This window comes from Hipposideros armiger, unplaced genomic scaffold (genome assembly GCF_001890085.2).
Source record: "Hipposideros armiger isolate ML-2016 unplaced genomic scaffold, ASM189008v1 scaffold_432, whole genome shotgun sequence".
Classification (NCBI taxonomy): Eukaryota; Metazoa; Chordata; class Mammalia; order Chiroptera; family Hipposideridae; genus Hipposideros; species Hipposideros armiger.
The window spans coordinates 1,256,787-1,280,763 of record NW_017731782.1 but is presented as its reverse complement, the minus strand read 5'-3'; the positions used below and the strand labels follow the sequence as shown (position 1 = coordinate 1,280,763).

At 39.5% G+C, this 23,977-nt stretch overlaps 2 protein-coding genes across 5 annotated transcripts in view; one reads left to right on the top strand and one right to left on the bottom strand.

Moving 5' to 3' along the window:
• The window catches only part of LOC109394710 (low-density lipoprotein receptor class A domain-containing protein 1-like), a 21,727-nt gene extending 10,998 nt beyond the window's left edge, over positions 1–10,729 (top strand). The window contains exons 4-7 of one of the 3 annotated variants that reach the window (XM_019665060.1): positions 7,009–7,131; positions 8,388–8,531; positions 8,660–8,782; positions 9,838–10,729. In XM_019665060.1, the coding sequence (XP_019520605.1) occupies positions 7,009–7,131; positions 8,388–8,531; positions 8,660–8,782; positions 9,838–9,935 (488 nt within the window). In that variant the 3' untranslated portion in view covers positions 9,936–10,729. Of the gene's footprint in view, positions 1–7,008; positions 7,132–8,387; positions 8,532–8,659; positions 8,783–9,764 lie in introns of all 3 variants that reach the window. The other 2 variants (XM_019665059.1, XM_019665062.1) reach the window with 2 other exon arrangements.
• A 1,522-nt stretch (positions 10,730–12,251) lies between these two features.
• On the bottom strand, positions 12,252–19,756 carry BTF3 (basic transcription factor 3). Of its 2 annotated transcripts, none has more exons than XM_019665091.1 (6): positions 19,386–19,756; positions 18,981–19,049; positions 15,543–15,656; positions 15,026–15,227; positions 13,760–13,816; positions 12,252–12,812 (listed from the first exon to the last, which is right to left on the bottom strand). In XM_019665091.1, exons 1-6 carry the CDS (start codon positions 19,515–19,517, stop codon positions 12,766–12,768), a joined length of 621 nt encoding a protein of 206 aa, XP_019520636.1. In that variant the 5' UTR covers positions 19,518–19,756; the 3' UTR covers positions 12,252–12,765. The 2 variants fall into 2 exon arrangements, with proteins under 2 accessions (XP_019520636.1, XP_019520637.1); XM_019665092.1 differs by having other exon boundaries at positions 19,624–19,755.
• Between the last annotated feature and the right edge of the window lie 4,221 nt (positions 19,757–23,977).

The window sequence follows — 23,977 nt, the reverse complement described above, 5'->3', positions numbered from 1 at the left end:
TCTCTCTCTCTCTCTCTCTCTCTCTCTCTCTCTCTCGGCCTCGTTGTGTGGTGTCATGTACCCTTCAGGACTTACTTGTGATGGTTGTTGCTGAGGCACATGTTGCAATCATAAGAACCACAAGGGTAGGTCCAACCACAACATCAGTTGGGGAAATGTCTGTGGGGGCTCCACAGTATTACCAGGCCAGGTGGATGCCCCTAAGCATTCCTAGGTGATAGCATCACTATTGATAAACTGAAACCAGACACACATCAGTTGTGTTACCTTAAATAGCTCACAGCATTATTGTGTGACCTTTTATAGTTTGTGGCATACATAGAAAATTGCAAGTACATACTTTGCACTAAGGATAGAATTATTTCCTTCTCTACTCCAGCCTTCTGTCCATCTGTCCTCACTGCATATTTTATAAGCACAAGTCAGTAATGATAAAAATGTCCCTAAAAAGGCAGCCAATCTTCAAAGAAGCTAGTAATATATGACCTAGTTCATGAAAAGGAAAAAAAAAATAGGCGGTTCATAAACAACTAAAATGTCAACTTGGTTTGAAAGAAGCCAATTAGCAGTACAGATACAAAGATGCTACACTTGTGTAAAGCTTGATTAACAAAACAATGAAGCCTATCAGAAAAATTTTAATAAAACATTCTGGTGTTGAAAGCTTATCTTTGATGAGTTGGAAAAGCAAAGAAAAATAATCCTGAACCATTTTCCAGTTTAGAAAGATTTTGTTTATCCCTCTTTGCTGAAGTTGGAGCCAACAATTTGATGGTTTGGATTACCTTTTAATATTTGTAGCCATTTGAGTATTCAAATCAATGGTGCATTTCTGGGAACAGACTATCTCACCACAGACAGCAGGCTGAGGAACGAAGCTTCCCCACATATAAGCCACAAGCCTTCTCTCTCCTTTCACCACTTGGACCAGTGGTCTTTAGTCAGAAAATGGCACAGGGAAGTCAGTAACCCCAGGAAATCAACACACCAAGGTCACTCTATCCATCTAGGGTCCAGTTTCTTCATTTATAAAATAAAGTTTTTGGAGTAGATTAAGGTCTCAAGACTTTTCCCAAGAAGGAGAGTCCCCTGATGGGCCCAGGAGCTAAGTGTGGAGTTACAGTAAGAGAAGATTTGGGGCTGATAGAGCAAAAGAGGAGGAAAAGGAATTTATAAGCAGCTCTCAGAGATGAGCCGTCCTGGAGTGGGAGGAGGATACAGCAAGAATGCCAAAAACAGAGAGGACAGCTTCCTCTGGCGTGGGTTCCCATAACCCAAATACTGAGTGAACCACTTCACATTCTTGGAAAATTATTGCAAGCCCCCAATTTTCTCTGTTATTATCATTTTGATTTTTACTATAATGTCATTTCATTTATGTACAACCACAAAACAATGTATAAACTCCAAGTTTATAGATTACTATTTATATAATTGCAGAACAAAATTATGATCAAATACCATAAAGGTAATAAAATTCAAATTTATGCTATTAATTTAATGTGATGGGTAAGTGAACGGTATTGTCTTGCGGAAGCTAAATTGCCAATTTGAGGTTAATGGTAGAAAAATGTTAACTCAGATCTGGTCATATATTTTTTCTGTTCCTATATTATGAATTTGAAAATAGAATTTCCTAGAACACCTGTTCACGTACAAAATGGGAATGTTAATACCTCCCAGCCTCGGTGTGGAGTTTAGAAGAAGCAAAAACCTTTCACCCAACCAACACTCTGTAAGTGAACAAGACAGATAGATGCCACTTGATAATTCCGTCAAGTTCTCTCTTTTATCTGAAGATGTTAGTCTGCACTCAGTGAGCAGCTAATGCAATTATTGTTGCACCCCAGAACAGAATCCTTCTTTCAAGCATAGTCACTACTACAATTACTATTCATTTGAACGGTTAAAAGTTGATATTCTCAAAGCCTGAGACCACACTGCACATCTACTGGAAACGTAAACATAGATGTGATGGGGCAAGTTATTTTGTAGTCTGACATGCCTGTATTTTGTATGTCTTGAGATGACTCACTTCTCCCACCACATTTCTATGTTCAGCTTGCTGCAAAATCTCCTAGTGATAGAGGACGCCATGAAGTCACCTGGATTTCACTTGGTGTAAACTCAAATTCAAACACAAATTGAAGGATGAACACAACGATTCTTATGATACATACACCACGATTCAGTTGAGGTCATCCAGATGATTCAGGATGTGCTTATAAAAACTGTTACAGGGCCGGCCGAGTGGCTCAGTTGGTTAAGAGCTCGCTCAAAAGTGCAAGCTCTGAGCAACAGGGTCGCAGGTTTGATTCCCACATGGGCCCGAGCTGAGCTGCCGCTGAGCTGCCAACAGGTGGCAGGATGACTCAGCTAAAAAAAAAAAAAAACTGTTAAAGATTATCATCACAATGAAACCCCAAACTTAGATTTTCGTAGAGAATTTGCAGATCCTTTAGAAATTGTCCAAGAACTCTGAGAAAAGGTGGGTTCAGCTGGGAAAATGTAAACTCTACTTGCTTTCGGGACACTTGGGTCTACGTCCAGTGAATATCTGTCACTAACTACCTAGGGAAGGTTGGGCAAGTGTTCATATGGACATCTGTTTCCTCATCTATAAAACCATCCTACAAATCCTGTTTACCTCACAGTCTCACTCTGAAAGTGAATGAGACAGTGTATTTGAAGGTGCATAAAAACCTTCCTACTGATGACAAATGGGAAACGCAATCACAATGGCAGGGGCAAGTGGCTGCAGATTTACCTCCAAAAGCTTCACAATGACCTGGCCAGTCATCCCTCAACGGCATGGCTATTTCCCGGCCCTTCCAGCTCTTCCTGTTCATGCCACTCCTGAGCCAATAAGGGTGGTAGTTATTGGTTAGCAGGCTGAAAGGATCCTAAGAGGAATTTAGGGCTCATTCATTGCTCTCTGCTGCCCTCTTCAGGACATAAATCGGCCTTGCATGAAATGGGGTCTCGGCCGCAAGTGAGGAAATGAGCCGCCCCAAGGCTTCTGAGCACCTCTGCTCAACATTCCAGCCCCAGCCCCTCCTCAAAATACCGCCGCCCCTGCTGGCCCTGAGCCGCTGCAGACCCTCAGGCCTCCAAGCCTTGTGTAAGCCCCAACAGTCATCTTTCAATCCCATTCTTGGTTGTTATGGCTTAGTTAAGACGGATTTTAAGGCCCAGAGACCCCATAAAGTTTCCTTATGTCCGCTGACCTGCAGTGGATTTCCAATTACACATTAGCCAGTGAGGTAATAAAGACATGCTTTGTTTTTCTAATTCCATTTTAATGTCACTGGTCTATTTTAATGTCTAGTTCTGTTTTAACCATTAGTATTTGCCTTAGCCTTTTGAATACCCTTAAGAGCTGTGTGGTACTAAATAAGCAATCACTTCTTAAAATATTGGGTTGTCGGAAAAGTCATGATGCATGTTCGCAACAGATGGCACTAGTTCATTTTTGGAAGTACTACAGTCATTCACATCTATGTTATTGCTATGTCATTTGACAGCTGACAGTTCTAGCTTCATTTTTTTAAAAAAATTGAGCGATTTGGTTGAGTTTTGGGGATTTTACAAGTTGAAGATGGAAGACCAAACTGTGCATTTTTGCCATATTTTACTGTTTTACTTCCATAAAGGGAAGAACGCGCATCAAGCTTGTGAAAAGTTGCATAAAGTTTACGGGGACAATGCTCTACAAGAACGTCAGCGCCAACGATGGTTCACGAAATTCTGTGCTGGTGATTTTGATATCAATGACACTCCTCTGTCAGGGAGGCCCACCAAGGTTGATGACGACAAAATAAAGGCATTGATCAAGTCAAACCCACGTTACACGACATGAGAGATTGCAGAAACATTGAACATCCATCATTCAAGCATTCACAACCACCTGAAGAAGCTGGGATACATAAAACAAGCTTGATATTGGGGTTCCGCATAAACTCAAAGAAGTTCATTTGACAGCACATATAAACATCTGCAATATGCTCATTAAACGTGAAGAAAACGATGCTTTTTTAAGTGACTTATAACTGGTGATGACATGTGGATTGTTGACAACAATGTGATGCGCAAACAGTCTTGGTCCCAACATGATGATTTGCCTCAAACGACATCAAAAGCAGACATTCATCAGAAGAAGGTTATGCTCTCAGTGTGGTGGGATTTTAAAGGTGTCGTGTCTTTTGAGCTCCTACCAAGGAACCAAACAATCAATTTGAATGTATACTGTTGGCAATTGGACAGTTTGAATGAATCCATCATCCAGAAACATCCAGAGCTTGTTAATTGTAAAGTGTTGTGTTCCATCGTGACAACGCGAGACCACACACAAGTTTGATCACCCATCAAAAATTATTGGAGCTTCAATGGGATGTGTTGCCACAAATACCATAGTCGCCTGACCTTGCATCCATCAGACTGCCACTTGTCTCTAACGTCCAATTCAGATGAGGCTGTAAATCAGCACCTTGTTCAGTTTTTCGCAAATAAAGACAGGTCCTTCTATGAACAAGGAATTATGAAGCTCACTGAAAGATGGCAAGAGGTTATTGAACAAAACGGGCAATATATCATTGATTGATCTTTGTTCTTTATGTAAATAAATGACCTTTGAAAAACATAGACAAAATATGTCATGACTTTTCCGACAACCCAGAATTTTTCTTTCTTGTTTCCCATTCACAGCCTCATTATCCTTTAGACTAAAGGAGTAAATTCCAAATGACCCACACAGGGCACACAAGAGGACCCAGTGGGGTTAGGGAGGAAAAGAGCGAACTTTTATTTCGGTATAGCATATTTGATTTCATCCTTCTTAAATTTCAATTTTGGACAATGTTTTACAATATACATAATGTATTAGTGGACCGGTACAGGCCTAGATTTATAAATAAATATTCATATATCATGAGGAAATGCTAATTCCATTTCATTTATTTATTTTGTTGCTGAAGGGATGCACAATCATAAAAGTTTGACGTCCTCTATTCTAGGAGAGTAGCTACCATCCTAGCTGTGTTTCAGAATCACCATGGAAGATTTGGAAAAAAATAGTTCGTTAGGCCCCAATCCCATCCCTGACTCAGTGAACCACAGTCTTCAAGAATGAAGCATGAAATTAATTTTTTAAATCACCCCCTGGTGATCCTGATGTAAACCCCTCTGCTAAAAATCACATTGTTTCCCAGACTGTAAGCTCAGCGAGGGCAGACTGTATCTATCTATCTTGCTCACCATTGTATCCTCAGAGCCTAGCCCACTGCCTGATACAGACAGATGTGCCACAAATATTTGCTGAGGAATGAATGATGAGCAAACACATGAATCAAAATCCACAGCCAGCCATTGCTAACTCCCCAGCCTTTGTTTCCACACTGAATGTTTTTATATAATTGTTTTACACGTTGGAGAACCCATCATATATAAAACTGAGTAACTTTTCAGATCACTTTTAATAAACAGGAGTTTAGAATTTAAAGTGACTATAGTGTTTTAGCATTAGCATTTAGTATTTTCCATATGAATTACGCTATGTAAAAAATCTTCTTCTTAAAGCTTTCTTCTTAATATTTAATTATATGCATAAGGTAGAGTCCCTGATGTGGGATTTTTAAATCAAAGACTAAGAACATTTTAAAGGCTGTAGCTACTGTGGTAAGGACAAATTAACATTGACTGGGAGACTCTGTTTTAGGGAGCAAAGACTCAAAGGGTTTTGTGATCCAGCAGAGAGAATCTTCAGGGAAGCTTTATGGTGTGAAAAAAAAAAACTTGGAGTGTCTGATAGAGTTCTAGTCCCTGTGTCTTCCACTTACTGGCTGTGACACTTAGATTCTTTAAGCCTAAGTTTCTTCACCAATAGCATGAATTTCACAGCTACAGGACAGGGCTGTTGATTCTGAAACTGTATTAGGTGTTAGAAATAAAAGAATTAATTTTCATACTTCATGTAGTTCCGAAGGCATAAAAGCCTTCAAGTCTAGGATCGATTCCCATGCAAAGATGCCATCCTGTCTCTCTTTTATTAAAAGGCACTCTTTACCCACAAGTAGTTTTGAATGCTAACTTCTTCAGTGGGGGCCCAGGAAATCCCACAACTGCAATTTAGGCTCCTGAAAAGGTTCAGAGATATTTCAGAACTCTAGCCAATGGGTCACCTCAGAAATATCAAAAGTGAGTCTCACTGTTTGCAAAAGGTAGTGCTGACAAAATGACCAGGCGCACACTGCGCAGTCTGTTTTTCTCTCCACACTGTGCCAATAAAACCAGTCAGGCAAGTTCCCAGGGTGCCAAGCTACTCTAGAGAGAAGCAGCTCCTCTCTCCTGCTCTTTGAGGACTGCTGACTCCAGAAACCACCAATCAATGTCTTTTGGGAAGTTTGGTTGGAACCCAAGGCCAGGGTCTGCGTTTCATCTTTGGTATAGGGCTGTAGTTCTCAAACGTTGGTGTGTATAAGAATGACCTGAAGTGCTCAAAAAACACGCAGATCCCCTACCCCAACCCCTAGAGATTCTGATTCTGTAGCTCTAGGGTGGGGCCCAGGAATCTGCATTTCCTTCAGTGATTCTGATGTAAGCAGCCTGAAAACCAGGTTTGAGGCAACACTGACATAGCAGACATAGCCTTGGACATGGAACCAGAAAACCTGGGTTTGAGGTGAGAGAGTTCCACTTACACCCGTGTAAACCTCAGAAGTCATGTCACTGCACTAGCTCCGTTTCTTCATTTTAAAGCTTCATTTTCATAACTGGGGGAGCAACACTCATTCATCATAAGGCTGGTTGCCCTGAAGATCGAATTAGAAAACTCTAGGCAGGAAAAGCACCACTGTAACTCACAGCACATGTTTCAAGTCCTGTAATTTGGGCTCTTGCCTTTCACGGAGATAACCACGGACATCTAGCTAGTTACCCCAGTAGCCCCAACACGAGCCTCTGCCCTGAGAAGAAGGCTTATTCTCCTTCGTCTTGTGTGTTTTGCTGTGATAGAGCAATGCTGGCTTCCCACCAGGCGGTGCCTCTGGTTTTCCTGCATGGCATTCCTTGTGCTTGGAGTTCTGGCTGCTGTGATCAGTCTTGCAATTACCTTTGGGATACCTGGAAAACCTGCAAGTATGTGTGTGTCCTCCCCACCCCCACCCCCAGCTGACAGACCTGTCAATAATTCACTCAACCAACAAGACTATATTTATCCCCTATCGTTTTGCAAAGCAGGTGAGTCTTCTGATAATGGGTGATTGGCACATACTATGTTCTAGACGTTTCACCCATCTCATCTTTATTTCATACTTTTCAACAGTCTTACGAGGCTGCTGTTGTTATCATCACTATGAGCAGAGACTCAGGGAGGTTAGGTGACTCGTCGAAGATCATATAGCTGGTAATCGGCAAGCCAGGGTCCCAACCCACTCTGAAGCCTACACAGGACATAGTTTCTACCTTCAAGGACTTTCTGTTGTAATTAGGGAGACGAGGGAAACAGTGGTGAACAATACAGAAGAGCATATAATTCAGTATGAAATTAGGTTGGGTGGGGTGTTAAATACTGTTATTAACATGAGCAACATCAGCCACAATCACAATGCCAAGCATCTCATGGATTACAGGATACAAACTGTGGTGTCATCTGCCTCTTAATTATCAACCTGGTCCCAGCTACAAAACTTTCAAGATGCAAAATGCACCTTCACCAAACTCTCACCAACTCTAAGCCAGGTATCTAAAATATTCTCAGCCTGTTTACCACTCCACACACCAAACCAGAGTTTTCTGGATATATTATTTTAGGTGTAAATATGTTTGAGATATAAGCGTTACCAATCTGCTATTTACATCTTAATGTCCATCAAATTTTTATAGCACTGAAACATTTTTAAAAACAGCATCACATTGTTTTGACAAACTCCCCCTCATTTTGGAGTAGGTGCATTACATTTAAACGATGATCTGTTTAACTCACAGCGTCCCCTAGAGGTTTGTGTAGCAAGTTATCTGTGTTAGCATTTCTAGCTAAGAAAATAGTGGAGGGGGCTACCTGGAACCAACCCGTGGCAGAGCTCAAACCAGAGCCCGCCCAGGCTTCTTGCCTTCTCCTCCCAGGCACCTTTGAATCTTTCTCAGGCAGGTGTGAGTGCACAATTTTTTGCCCAAATGCCAGTTAGGTATTGCAAGAAATGCAAGCTAAGTAGGCTTAGAGAGTTTGGGAGAATGGGGGACAAAAAGAAAGAAAAATAATGGGAAAAAGAACAATGGAAAGAAGCAGAAGGGGGAAGGAGGAAGCAGATTGTTATGCGCAGGTTATTATAGTATTAAGGCTTGATGTTCATGGTCATAGGTGCATACATCCAAATCCAGTACTTGTCTTACAGATTTGCCATATCGACGATGTAAAACAGCTTCACAGCAACTTGGCTTCTTGTGTGAGGACCTCACAACTTGCTTGCCACCGTCCCTGCTTTGTAATGGCAAGTTGGACTGCAGTCACGGTGAAGACGAATCCGCTATCTACTGTGGTGAGGTGGACAATAATCAACATGAAAGAATCATCACCAGCCACTAATAACTAAAATTCAGAAGTATAATTAAAACATTATCATGCATGAATGATTTCTATTAGAAATAATGTCTTTGTCTAATATAGGCCAAATGCCCAGCAGTCTCCCACAAAACTTGATATTCAAGTGTCCCAACCAGAAGACTTGGACATATGTGGACAAGGTGTGTGACACAAGAAACGACTGTGGCGATTGTTCAGATGAATCAGGTAAAAATGAAAATATGTAATTGGTGTTTTAATGGGTTGTTACATAAATTAACCCATACTTAGAAGACTACCTAAGGATATTAACATTCACTGTTAAGCAATTCCATCATTTCCCGTAGTTTGCATATTTAAAGTAGGTGAGTTCTCTAGCTTAAAAGCAAAGAAAGCCAGATCTGCAAAGATTAATAAGGGAAATACTAACCTTGATGGACAACTCTTGTCTGCTATCAAATTCCTTTTGGATTTCTTTGGAAATTTTGGTAAAGATCAAAGAAAAGTCTGTTGACTGCTTTGGCTTTCAAAGGATTTTTGTTTATTTAGCCATTGATATTTCTTTGCTTCTCCTCCCCCACTCTCCTTTCTGTCTCCCACAGTATTCTCTGTGGGGGTTTAACACTGTGCAGCACCCTTGATCACTCTGCAATCTGGCTAGGCTAGATTATTCCAAAACCATGGCAGCGGATAACAGTTCCAATAACTCATGACCCTACTCAGTATGTAAAAGATTCATCAGAAGTATAATACGCTCAATAGATCATTTCCTGCCTTTTGCTGGTCATCATGGAGGGTAGAAACAGAAATGCTTCCTATGCGTTGCATGTTACCTAACAATGTGTTGACAACACAAGGCTGCAAGTGTAAACAGGTCTTTGTCTTCTTGCTAACTGCAAATTAGCAAATACTGATTCTTTTCTCTGCTGACTGAACATATACAAGATCATATGGACCCTTCCTTGTTTATGTACCATGTCAGTATGTTTATTTGCAAGCTGAGGGAGAGAGGTAGTACTCTTCTTGGCTTTTCAAAGCACAAATTCTTTTCACCCAAATGTGTAGAATCTTAACATCTGCAATTTTCCCCTTGGACAGTTTTCACTGATTTTTTAAGATCCAAAGGGCTATTTCATTTCCAATAGCATCTTTTCCAGTCCACCTTAACATTTTAACAGTTATGCTTTTAAAAATAAATAAAATTGTCTAGTTTTACAGTGCCCAAAGTGTTCAGGCTGGAGATGTGATACTGTTTTCTTTGCCGACTGTGACTGCATTCCCAGAACTCGCTGCAAAAATGGCATTCAAGACTGTGCTGATTGGAGTGATGAAAACTTATGCGAATAGACGACTTTACCAATTACAGTTTTGGAAAACCTAAAAACCCTTCTCGCCAAAAAAAAAAAAATTGACATATGTATCTTTTGGGGGAAAGGGGTTAATCTACTGAAACAAAAATCCAGTGTTATGTAATAGAGAAAAAATTGATTAGTAGACATCAGGCCCAATCTTCAGTGACCTTCAGCCCATTTCCAAACTTGTTTCTAAATTTTAGAATGTAGCTTCCTACCCTGTGTGCACAGGATTATGAGAATGACACTTGTATTCTAGTTTATTTCAACAAATAAAGGGCATTAATCCTAAAAGTTCTCGGATCAAAATCAATCTCTCTCTTCATTAGCATAGCCCTGCTTCAGATCCAGCTGAAAGCTAGTTTGGCCCAGGGCTAGTCTTAAAAGTAGTGGACAACAGCCAGCCATTATTGAAAACAGCCCAAAATTCAACCAGATCAGAATCATCTGCCCCTCTAGCCTGCCAGGGCCTAAAATTCTTTCCATTTAGGTCTTGAAGTCAAGAGCAGATCTGAATGGGAATCTCATCCTACCACTTAAGGGGCGGTGTGACCTCACATGAGCAGGTGGTTTCCTTATCTGTACAATGTGGCTCTTGAGGGGGCAGGGGCGATTGTCATGATAATCAGTGAGATGATATAAAACAAGTGGTACAGTGCTTAACATGTAAGTCACAGAAGTGTGGGCAGGTTGTATAAATTGTAAAAAAATACCTGCTCTCCTGCTCTGGGGGATTACAGTTCCCCAAGCCTCACGGCATGACTTGGCCATGTATGTGACTTGCTCTGGCTGATGAAATTGGTTATTAATGATGTGCATCACTTCCCAACATAACTCTGAAGAGCCAGCTGGTTGTTTGCCATCTTTCCCTGTCCTGAGGCTGCCAATGTCCCAGTTAGAGGCTGCTTCTGGAGGAAAGTCTTCCCAAGTCACAGGCAAACCACATTGTGACTAATAAATCTATGTAGCAATTACCATTTTTAGTAATTTGTGACTGTAGCATAACCCTATTGAATATATTACAAGAAAAACCTCTTAATCTGTAGCCAACACACACCCAATTCATTTTAACGTACCAAAGGAATAACATGTTTAGAGGCTGTTGGGGAAGAAAAGTGTGGGGTACAGGTGCACAATAGTATTAACCTTAGCCAGCATCTGCTACAAGGAGCAAGTTGCCCTGGTAGGCCTAGTCTAAAAATGTATTGCCCTTATCTATATAGATCCAGGGCCAACAATTGGATCTTCAGTGGCATTCTTCACATTCTCATGTAAGCCTGTCACTGTCACTCCACTTGGTTCAGATGAAGAAAACCTCTCGTTACTCATGGCCAGTGGACCCAGTGCATCAGCATCTCCCAGGAGCTTATCAGAGTGTCAATCTTCAGGACCCATTTGACCTTCCCAATCCTCCGCCTTCCACTTCACCCATTCCATTTGCTTTGGTCAGTCGCATACAAGTGACATTTGTAACAGCTTTAAGAGCCAGGATATGACCTACCATGTTCTCACTCAGCCAGGAAGCTGAGTACCCCAGACAGGTTGCCCCATCAGTCTGGGACCTGGAGTGACATGAATAGCAGAGACCAACCTAGCCCACAAGTCTGGAAACATGTACTTGTTTTGTAATTTTGTACATCACTGAGGCTTTGGAGTCCTTGTTACTGTAGAGTTGTACTTTTAACAGACCTGATACACATCCTTTAAAGAAAATAATACAATGTTAAGATGTGCGAATACCGGTTACACATTTCACTTTTGGTAGTTAACGAATACTGACTTTTAGATATATCTGTCCAGTACCTTCACAAGGTACTTACAAGTTGGTGTGGAAATTTAAAATGAATTCTTATTGAAGTAGAAACTAAGACAATTTTCTTCCTCAACCGGCTTTGAGGCAAATTACGTTTTAATTACCATTTGTAAAAATTTTTTAATTGCTTCAACTAATACCAATTTTTAAAAGCAGCCCTATTATCAGGGGAACTTTCTAGGGTGAGGAAACTATTCAGTACCTTGATTATGGTGGCAGTTTTTCGTTATGTTTAGGATTCTCATAACTAAAAAAGTAGCCCTATTCATTTAGTGTTACCACTCCAGGAAAAGACAAAGTGACATTCCTTTTTATTCAGGTATCTTATAGAATATCCAACATAGAACGGAGTTAAGAGATGTAACTACTTTCACTTTTTTGAAATAACGTCTGGTTACGTGTACAAAATGGAGCTACTAGTTCCTACTTCAGATTGAGGACTAAATGAGAAAATTAAGTGTGATAATACATAAGGCACTCAGTAAGATGCTTACAATATAGACAATATTAAGAGAAAAAAGAAAACCTGTGCTCACCCACTAAGGAATAATCTATTTTCATCTTATAATTATACCCATCACATAAACCAGGGAAGCCCTGAGGGCTGCTGGAGAAAAAAGTCTGCAAACATGAGAACTTTATACCACCTTTGTTACATTATACTATCATGTTAACTCTTTAATCAAATTCCAAAGATTATCAGCCACATTACATACCATGATTAGCTTTCTACAAACAACTTTGCTTTCTGTGTACAAATAAGTGTCAATGAAATAAAAAATAAAACTGTATACTAGGCAAAGAACTTTATTAACCTTTGCTTCAACCTTTATTCCCAAGCTTCTTCACCTTAATTAGCTGCAAAGAATGATTTGTGTATAAGCAAAAACTGAAAAGAGCTGCAGTGTCCAAGGGGCTTGGGCTTAAAAATATTAGATTGAGATTTCATCAGATCCATGAACAAAATTTTAAAAAGCAGTCATAATATAAAATAGCAGCTCCCAGTAACTTCTTCAAGTTTTATTTTCTTCAGGAGTTGACTCAATTCACTTTGCTTCATTCTTGGAAGCCTCATCAAAATTCTCCACAAGATCTAGAAAAAGATTATAAAAAAAGGCAGAAACTCAGAAAAAAAGCCAAATCTAAAAACAGATCTTGAGAGATAGGGAAATGCTCTCAAAATATATCCTAGTTAAACAAGGATATAAATTTAAATACTATTTTTATTTCCATTGAGACCACTACCCATTTGAGGTATATGTTTTGGCATATTACCAAAAGGGCAAGTCATTAATTTGCCAATGACAGAAATACTGTGCTTCAAGAATACGTATGCCCTCCCATTCCCATCCCACTCCAAGAATTAAATTTAAGCAGTATAATATTGGATTGTCAGAAAAGTCACGACGTATTTTTTGGTTTTCGTTGCAAAAAATGTGTCATGACTTTTCCGACAACCTAATACATTAGTCACTGTGGGGGGCAGAACCAAATAATATCAAAACACAAAATTCTTAAGTTTTCCAGATTCCTAAATACACCTGTCTCCTATCTATGCTAAGTGGATTTCACCACAAAGAAAAACAAATATCCAGTAGCAACTAATATAGAAAAAGGCCTCACGATCTCCAAAAGAGCTTTACTGCTGATTTTAGAACAGTTATATCCAAAGATGTTTGAATAACTTTTCCATGCCTTCTTATAAATTTATGGATTTCATGGCAGAAAACAAGGGTCATTTGTGATCTGCAAGCAGTTACTGTATTTAGGTCACAAAATACACACTTATTTATTTCAATATTTAAAGTTAGATCCCCTCCAACTTTTCAAGATCCCAAACAGAAAAAAAGCCAAGTTCACAAACAAAGCTACCAGTTAAATAACACTGCATTATTTTTCTCGTTCTAAGCAAGGTTCATGTCTCCCTTCCCTCCCATTACCCTATACCCCTGCCCCCAAGGTAGTCTTTTCTATAGTATAAAGATTCTTTATTCTCGCTTGCTAAGATTCTCTAGTTTAACCACAAATGAGGGTTCCTACCTGGAACTTCATCATCATCATCCTCTCCGGTAGCAAGTGGTGCTTTTCCATCCACAGCTGTGAAAGGGAAATGTAAATGTTACACATTTGTCTAAGTCTTCGATAAACATTAACCAAAAGAGGAACAGATGAAAGGTTTCCATTCAGGATGAAAACAGTGACATTTGGGATTTCATCTATAATACTAGCAGTAACATAATACTCTGACATCTACAAATGAACTAGTACAGCCAACAAACCAAATTCCATACCCATCCTTTCAATCCCTCTGGCCCACCATAGGCTCTGAGGTAGAAGGAGAACAGGGAGCCCCCAGGGTAAATCCACATACCAAAGTATGACAGGATTTATTTTGAGAGACAAATGAAGAGGCTGTTTTCCAAATACTCATTACATCTTGCAGGGCGTAAGGGAGATACAAACCTTTACTAAAATGAAAATAAAATGATCCAAAATTAAGTGTCTTTGAGTGGTAAGCATCTACTATCCTTTTATTACACAAGAAAGTGAACTACACTTGAGAATTGAAACTTCACAGTACTAGCCTCATATGATTTTCAGTGGACTGCTTCAAATGCCTACTTCAGTTCTGAAAGTCTAAGATTTTTCTAGAAACTGTTATGCCTCTCAATGTGACAAAAAAATAAATTGAAGCAGAATGAGTGAATGCCTAGAAAAACATGGATGAGTAACAGGCCATATAATAAGCCTGTCTTGCTTCTACGTTCCCATTCTTCAAAATTTTAATCAGAGGGCCTCAGCATAAAGTAGCTATACCCCTGATGTCCACTTATTCAACTACATGATTTTCTGCCCTCAACAAAATCCTTATCCTACAGTAATTGAAAACACTGGAATAGAGGCAGGCCGAGTCTTACAGATTATTGATAATATCAGTTATATAGGTAAAACTGAAGAAATCTGATAATTTATAATATATCTTAAATCAACTTTAAACTGCCAGTTATCATAAAAGCTCCAAATTAACATTTTCATCATTTCTAGCAAATAAAGGTAAAAATTTTTAAGTCTTTTACCCAAAGCAAGAAAGCTAGTAGAAAACAATCAAGTATAACAATCACAGCATACTAAATTATTGAACACACTAAGAATACTTAAAATCAGTATAAAAATTAACATTTTTTAGAGGATAGGCTGCATTTTCAAATTTAAAGATATTCACATCCACTTTGCACCCCGAGATCTTAGAAACCTACTGATAAATCAATCAGTAACCCCGGGCAAAATCACTACTAGGAAACTCACATTGTTTGGGCAGAGCTTCAGCCAGTCTCCTTAAACTAGTCAGACTGTCTGCACCAAGCTGGTTTAAGATGCTGGGTAGCATTTCTGTCAGCTGCTTGGTCTCAGCGTGGCCTGTGATGGTGAAAGTGTTCGCTGCCAGAGAGGCTTGAACTTTAGGGTTGTTAAAGTGGATCACTGTTCCTTGGTTTGTGAACATATTCACCTATAAAGAAAAAAATTTTTAATTAGCCACGCCCACTAAAATCCCTTTACAACCAAATAATTTATTAAGCAGCAACTGCAGTCTGGCTAACTAATCGAGTATTTCATTGTGAAGCACAGGTAGAACGGAAAGTGCAATCTAATGGCTTTCAGGTTTAGCATACACCCTGATACTAACAGAATAGAAACATATTTTAGAGGGATATAAAATTTTCTGCTGGGAGTACTGTAGAGTCAAAAACAATATCACTTAATGCATGAACATTAAAGCTTTTTTCAGCCAAATCTTGTATAAAGAAATAAATTTGACATTTACCTCTTCAATACCAGAGATATTGTTTACCCCTAACTTCTTTAAGGAGAACTGAAGTTTTTTATCATCTGCTGTAGCTGTTCTGTGAACCACCTTCTTCTTTCTGCGAGCAGTTCCCTAAAGTAGGGGAAAAGGCAGGAAAACAGCACACATTTATACCGTAACAACAGACATTTTCAAATGGAAACAGTTTCTAATTCCTTTCTGATCTTTGGCTCTAAGAAAATAATCATGATCACAAACTCTTACACAGCGAGTAGGCAGGTTAAGGCAATGATGGAAGCCAAAAGAGGGAAAGGAATTACCTACAAATCCTTAATAATTTCTAAAATTCTAGTTTTGTCAGACATAAAGGAATGATCATTTTAAAGTCCTACATTATCGGCTTTCAAGTGATCAAAGAAGTGGTGTGTGTCAACCTAAATTAAGTCTTATTTAGAAGCTCCACGTCCAAAACCTTTTGTTTTCACATTAAAGAAAAATCAACATCCATTAATATGCACAGGCAAGGTAGTGTATATAACCCAATCAAATGTCTGTATATAGACTTCTCTATCACCCAAGAGTAAAATCTGAAATTCTTATCTTAACCATAATCTATCCGGCTGCTACTATACTGGTCGTGACCACATCTCCTATCACACACAGGTACGCATCTTTAGCCAAATAAACCTTGCTGGTCCTTAAAATGGCCAAACAGGAGCCTTTGCATAGTGTTCCTCTCCTCCCCTAGCACTGCATGGCTTCCTCCCTCACTACGGATCTTTGCTCTTACGTCACGGTATCAACAGTGACCTTTCCCAACTATCCAATGTAAAATAGCAACTCACATACTCATCAGTTTCCACCTATCCAAGTTTATTTCTCTTATAACACTTATTACTAATAGAGATAAGTATATTTTGTCTGTCTCCCCTCACTAGAATATAAACTCCTTGAGGACTTCTATTCTGTTTACTGCTATAAAATCCAGTATCTAAAATAGTATGACTCATTGAAGGTACTCAGTAACTTGATGAACGGAAAACTTGTGGTCTCTTGTACATACAGGCCAAGTCTCCAATATCCCATTCTCAAAAATAACCTATAAACTCCCAGGCAAATGGGACCACCCACATGCTGCTTAAAACCTTTAGTAACACTCTTATAGACTCTCATATAGGCTAAGCCCTTTATGTTGTACATAAGGCTCTTCATGGGAAGACCACCACCTACTTACCTCACTGTCCCTCCAACCTCCATACCAATTCCTATCATCCTTTAAAATCCTGTTTAAGGCATTATCTCTGCTGTGCTTTCCCTAAACTCTTCAATTAACCCCTCAAACAAGCCAAATCATTCCATCTCTCTATTTTGTAAATGCTTCCATTGCACTATGTATATTACACTATAAAAAAAGATTAAAAAAAAAAAGATGCTTATCTCCCCTATTAGCCGTAAGGCCAGCCAGCGCTGGCCCCAGGTGCTACTTTAAACTTTGTGCTTTAAAATTAGTATTCTCAGGATCCAGCATAGTAAAGGCTTAAAAATATCATAGATTAACTGAAGAAAATAGCAATAGCTACAGAAAAGACCGGTTACCAACCCCCCAAAAACATCTAAGAATAATAGTCACCTTGAAGTGGTCATGTAGACAATCTGGTTTCCAGAGAATACTCTAACAGACAGTCTAAGAAACTATCATAAGATTGTAAAAACAAAACCAGCACGCCTTCTATAGGCTTCACACACTTCTCATATGCGGAGTTCAATTTTTACTGACACAATCAATGCTCTGATCAGATACCAAAATAAAGAGCTTTTATAACACCAGAAGTACCTAACATTTGTCATTTTCGCTAAGGCAAAACTAACCCATCTAATTTTACATCCCAAAAGTAGGTTTCTTAAAAGGTGAAGAAAATGTTTCCATATTACAATGACAGCAAAAATACTTCCTCTACTAACTAGTAAACAAGTAAAGTTTAATCCTATATTAAGAATCCTATAAACCCTTGATTTTCCTTTACCCTAGAATGATTTCTCTCACAAGTCAAAGACTAGTTAGTGATCAAAGTACCAACAACAACAAAATGGCACATAAGCACCGTTATTCAAATTACTCCTTCTGAAACCTGTACTAAAAGGGATGATGGTTAAAAAACAACAGTATATGAGCATTCAAACACAGACCCACAGAGAATATGAGTTTTTCTGGCACTTGAAGGCCAGACCTAGCTTATAATAATTAACATCTACTGTTGTTAATAGGTAGGTGCAGATCTTCAAGTCTACTAGTTTCAGTAAAGAAAAAAAAGATGAGGGCACATTCACTGCTGTCAAAGTCCAGTAATTAACAGATGTACTACTTATGTAAGTCTGCGTGCTACTTTTGGCTATTACACAGTAGATTCTACTTAAAGGTAAATGCATAAAGTTAAGAAAAACTAATAGGTAATAAACTTGTAATATGGAAGCTTTTACTATACAAGTAAATACCTTACAAGTTTTAACAAGTAAAGACATGCTCTGTTCCAACAGGCTATATACCACACCTTGTTAAATATCAGGAATATGCTAACAATGCAAAATACAACTAGGTAGATCTCTGTCTAGAGAAGACTTTTGATTTAAGTAAATTACTTAGAGAAAAATCTAAAAAATTCAGTTCAAAAAAGAATCCTCCTGACGGGGCTCAGTATCTACCAGAAAAACACAATTAGCTATAAACTGATCATTAAAAACTCACCAGTGAATCACTCTAATTCCATAAGTTTTAATGGCAAAGTCAAAATGGAAAAATATCAGCTTAGGTAGTTATTTTCAAATCCACAGTCACAGCTCTTAAATTCCAAAAGGAACCTATAAGAAAGATCCTCCAATAACCTAGAAAACACAACTACTGTACTGGACTGCATTTAGCTAAGAAAGCATTACAGAAAGGTCATAATTTACAAGAGACACAAACTTTTAAGTACAATTATCCACAATCTTAAACTACAATAGTTGAAAGCAGACGTGAAACTTAAATTCAGTTAGCAAAGCTATTAAAAAAAGAAAAAACAGCAAGCACCAACTGTATACAATTTAGGCTAAAACAAGTCAGAGGTACAATGGCCACAATGATGATCTAACTGAAATGACACATTTTCTTACTTCATTAGGAAACACTTTAGCTCTACTTAGAACCCTGTTAACACTGGAAAGATATATTTACACAAAAGCAGTATTTGTAGTTTAAGTGCTCTTTTCATCTCGATTCACTGCTGTTTTTTTTGAGTATACAACCTGCATGATTAACTGATACACTATGTAGTACAATATATCTCATTTAACCTGCCTCTCACCCCCAATGTGATAGCTGTGAAATGCCCTCTATTGACAAAGTGAGAAGCCATCGAGATTGGAAATGCGAAAGAAAAAACCTGAACCATGAAACTTTAAAAAAAACCCCAAACTTACTTTCCCACCAATGCGCACTTGTGCCTGCAGTTTGGCGAGTTTCTCCTGGTTCATGATAGTTTCTTTCATCTAGAAAAACAGGAAATCCTCAGCGAGGAAAGGTCTAGTTCACTCCAGCATTCCACGCTCGTTATTTCCCAAGGCACCAGCAGAACAAGCGTCCTACACAGGCCGAGGCCTGGATCCCAAATCCTCCCCGCAAACCTCCCATTTCGGTTTTGAGGGAGCCCAAAGAGCACCCACCTTCCCACCCGCCCCCGACAACTCCCCCATCTTTACAGGCCCGGAAAAGGGGCTCTACCCCACGCCTGGTCAGCACCCCCCACCCCCAGCCCCGGCCCCGGCCCGGCCTCGGCCTAGCCAGGGCCTGCCCGGCCCGGCCACTCTCCGCAAGCCTCGCGGTACCTGAGGCTCCTGTCCTAGGGTTCCGCCGCGAGGTGGAGGAAGAGACGGCGTCGCCTCGCCCCCTGGGCAGCCGCCCCTGGCTCGACCTCGACCCCGAGAGTCAGCCTGAGTGGGTGCGCCTGTCCGTCGCATCGCCTTCCTCTCCTCAGCCCTGTCCCTCCCTGTCTCGCTCCTTCCGGGCACTTCCCGCCCCCGTTCCCGTCCTCCTCCCACGCCGGCGTCCACAGCCTTTTTGTACCTTGTTGGAGAGGAAACGGGACCGCGCGGGGGACTAGGGTTGGCGCTCAGGGGGTCTTGGGCAGACCAGCTGAGAATAAACGCACACACGCGGGGACGCAAGATGGCAGCTAGAGGGAGGTCGGAAATGACGCAACGCCACTTCCTCCAAGAGCCAGGAAACGGACTTCGCCGCGAGCTCAGCGCCTTGCTGCGCAAGCGCGGCCCCCAGGACACCAGGTTTGCGACGGGTTCGCTGGTACTTCCGCTACTCTTCTAGTGTTGGCGGGGTGGAGGTACCGCGAATAGACCTGGGGAAGTTCGTAGAGGGGTCCGAGAGCGCGGTTCTTTGCACAGTGAGGGTTGAATAAGTCGGCTCTGTCTCAGTCGAGCCCTGGTGCCCAAGTTCTTTACCCTCAGAAGAAAGGGCCAGTTCACGTTTGCGGAAACGTTTGGGGCGCCCAGCGTACGCTCGCCTCTTAAGCCGCTCTCGGCTCGCTGAATGATGTAGATTGGATCGATCATCTGAGTGTTTTAGAACTTTCCCTTCGGCAGGAATGAGGCCTTAACCAAAACATTTTGTCAAAAACAAGCTAAGTTTGCTTTCCAAGTTTAGGTGATTTCGTAGGTTGCAGGAACATGGTTCGGAATTTCTGGGGAGCGTATACAGAACGCATCCCTCAACCCCTACCCCTGAAAAAGGCTTCGGTCGGACTAGGGGTGGAACCGAGTAATCTGCAAGTTTAGCAGACGGCTAACCACCTTAGACACGTGTACGTGATTACCTTACTTATCTTGTCTCTATAGCAGACTAAAAGTTGACTCCTTAATATATATATAGATTGGCATTTGATATAGATTGGCATTGATTTGACAACTAGAGATTCACAGTTGGACAAACTTTACCATTTTTAACAGTAATTCAATCAAAGGAGAATTTGTGCTCGGGGTGTTTGGAGAGGCTAAACTTCTGGTGTGAGTTACAATTTTCTAAACACTAGGACAAGCTTTAAGACAATCAACATAAAACGACTGATATTAAAAATGGCAATTTAAATCAAAATGCTATCTGATCATCCTTTTTGTGGTCTTAGCTATGAAAAGCTTTTGCATATTCCAAAATGAATCCAAAATCTTAGAGAAAATACATTTAATTTAGCAAGAAAATGTGTAGGTGCAGATTTCTCTCTAAGATTAATCTTTTTGTTTTTGAATTTAGACATGTAAATTTGTTTAGACTGATGTCTCTAAGAAAATAACTTGTGAGGACATTTTAAAGACAATTGTAACAGTTGATATTTTCTCAAAAAACAGTGTTGCTTCTGTTACTAAATATGAGTCAAGTTTAGCACAGAAAAGGGTGTACTGTTAAGCTATGTGGGTCACTGTCCTAATGATAAAGATCAAAATGACTGTGCCAACACTATTCCGTGCTATAGAAATATTACAAAATATATAGAAATACTCCCCTTTTTGAAACTTTCAGGAACCGTTTTTTCCCCTTCATGTTATACTGAGGGCAATGTGAAACTTCCTACTCATGTGATGTTTTCTGAATACTTACATAAACACAAGATTCTATGTAAGTAAACCTGTCACCTGATTGACCTTTTATATACCTGTTTTCAGGCAAGAGTCCACGTTATTTTTTATTTTCCTTTGGTTCCCACTTTTCTCTATTGTTCTTTTGTAACTTTTAAGATCTGCATTATTTTGAAAGCCAAGAAAGTTTCCCCAATGGTAAGAAAATAATATTTTGATTTGTGACTCCTTCAGCTGCTTCTGCTTATTTTGTGAGTGCTAATTTTATTAGCAGAATTCTGCTTCTGCTAATATTTATACATACCAGTATTTAAAAAAAAATAACTGAAAGGATTTTTTTACTCTAAACAATAGCTACTAAGTTGGTCTCTTAGCTCAGGGATGGCAAAAGAATAACTTCATGCTACCATTTCCTATGTGTTCCCATTGAGCAAATAGGGATAACTGGCTCCCACACTTCACTGCTGAGCTTGAACAAGTCTAAGAATCATTCACTCAGCACTGTTCAACACGGCCTCTGTCAATAGAGTAGGCAAGAAAGGGGAAACCTGTTTGCCCTCTTTGGTTCATAGTTTATGGTTTAATCAAAGTCCATGAATTGTTTTTATGTCTCAGTTGGACATGAATCTGCTTCAGTAAGAGCTAAAATATTTACTTTATATTGTGTTTATTTCTTAAAAGCCCTATTCTGACCCACAAGAGGTATTGGAAATCTTTGAGGATAAATGTTACCATGCCTTTAGTTACTTCATGATCTAGCCCTTGATTTATAGCCACAGTGGACTTTTTGTTTGTTTCTTAACCTCCTTAAACTCTTCTAGCACCCCACCTCTGTCAAGTTAATGTCTACACCTCTTAACTTTCAGTTTAAATGACTCAGGAGAGCCTTCTCTGACACCTGCAGCCCCATTAAGTTCCATCCATTATAGTTACTTTTAGTTGTGGTATTTTGTTAAATGCACAATGAGAGATTGATAATTTTGTTGAGTTAATGGAGAACTAGAAGTATTAATAACCATTTACCACTAGGCTAATATTTAGTGTTAGCTCTTTGATCGTTGGATCATCAGAAATCTTATAAGGTAATACTTCCCATATTACTGGTGAAGGAACTGAGGCTTAGAGAGTTAAAGGTGTGAAAATAGGCACGAACAACCTCATTCATCTTCCCTCCACCAAATCTATCCATCTATATGTATCAACATATAAATATTGCCTTCACTCCTGTTACACATGCAAAAAATATTCCCTCTACTTGTGCTTTTGTTTATTTCATTCCGGACCTTGATTCTTATTATTGTTTTCCTCCTGTATCTCTGCTTTTCCCCTTTCAACTAGATCATTCTACCAGCACACTAATATGCCTTCGTATCAGGTATCTGAATAGTGAACAAAACAAAAAACTTCTTTTGACCTCTGTTCCTCTTCAGCCACTACTTAATTTTTATGTTCCCCTTTATAGCAGAGTTTCTCCAAACAATTGTCTAAACCTCCATCTTGACAAATCCAAAAGATAAATTCTCAGTTCTCATGTTAGCCTTTAGGTAGCATTTGACACACTTGGCCGCTTCCACGTTTTTGAAACATTTTCTTCTCCAGGCTTCCAGAACATCTCACCTTCTGGTTTCCTCCTACCTTATGGCTTTTCCTCAGTCTACTTTGCTTTATCTTTTTTCTCTGTCTTCTAAATTAAATTAGAATTGCTCACATTTTAATCCCATTTTATTTTCTATCTATCCTCTCCCTAAATGGTTTCATCTAATCCCATGGCTTTAAATGTTACTTTTATTTTGATGAATCCCAAATTTGTAATTTCAACCCTAACTTTTTGAACACTAAACTGAATGTTCTTTTTACATTATTACGGAAAACTTGAGTCACATAAAAGTAGAACTAATGAAACTTCATAGGCCCATCACCCAGCATCATAAATTATTAAATTAATAATGGACATAATATTTTTAATATATGGTAGGGTGATTACCTTTTTTTCATTTTTGAAGTTGACATATTTGCAGACCCTTAGTCCATACACATTTTAGATTTTGTTCAATTATTTTAAAACTTTGATTGGGATTGATTATGTAGATTAATTTGGGAAGTTATTACCACATTTCCCCATGTATAAGACGCTCCCATGTATAAGACACACCTTAATTTTGGGGCCCGAAATTTGAAAAAAAAATGTATTAAATAAAGTTATTGAACTCAAGTTTTATTCATCATAAAATTCATACAACTCTTCATCACTGTCAAAACGCCCAACTATTAGCTTGTCCTCATCTGTGTCTGATGACAAATCACTGTATTCATATATTGCCTCATCCTCAGCAGGAAATGCAAGTAAAAACATCTACAACCACTGTATAAGATGCACCCAGTTTTTAGACCCCAAATTTTTCAAAAAAGGGTGTGTCTTATACATGGGGAAATACGGTATATCTTTACTAATTATTTTATTCTGCATTCAATTGCAAGAAATAGATCTGGCTACTTTATGTGGGGGAATTGGTGCTTAGAAATTGCTTAAAGGGCTGGAGAAGGAGGCTTTAGGCTGGGCCATCAGAAATGAGTACCAGGATAATAGTGCAGAACTGGGCTGTCAGCTGCTATCATTGCCCTCACCCATCAGGACAATGGAGAATCAAGGCAACTGGAGTTACTGATATTAAGAATACACTACTGTAGGGCGGGCCGAGTGGCGCGTTGGTTAAGAGCTGGCTTGGAACGCCAGAGGGCCCTGGTTTGGATCCCACATATGAGGGTCAGTGACACTGCCCTCTACAGTTAAGATGCTGAACAACAACTCAACCTGGAGCTGGGCTGCTGTGAGT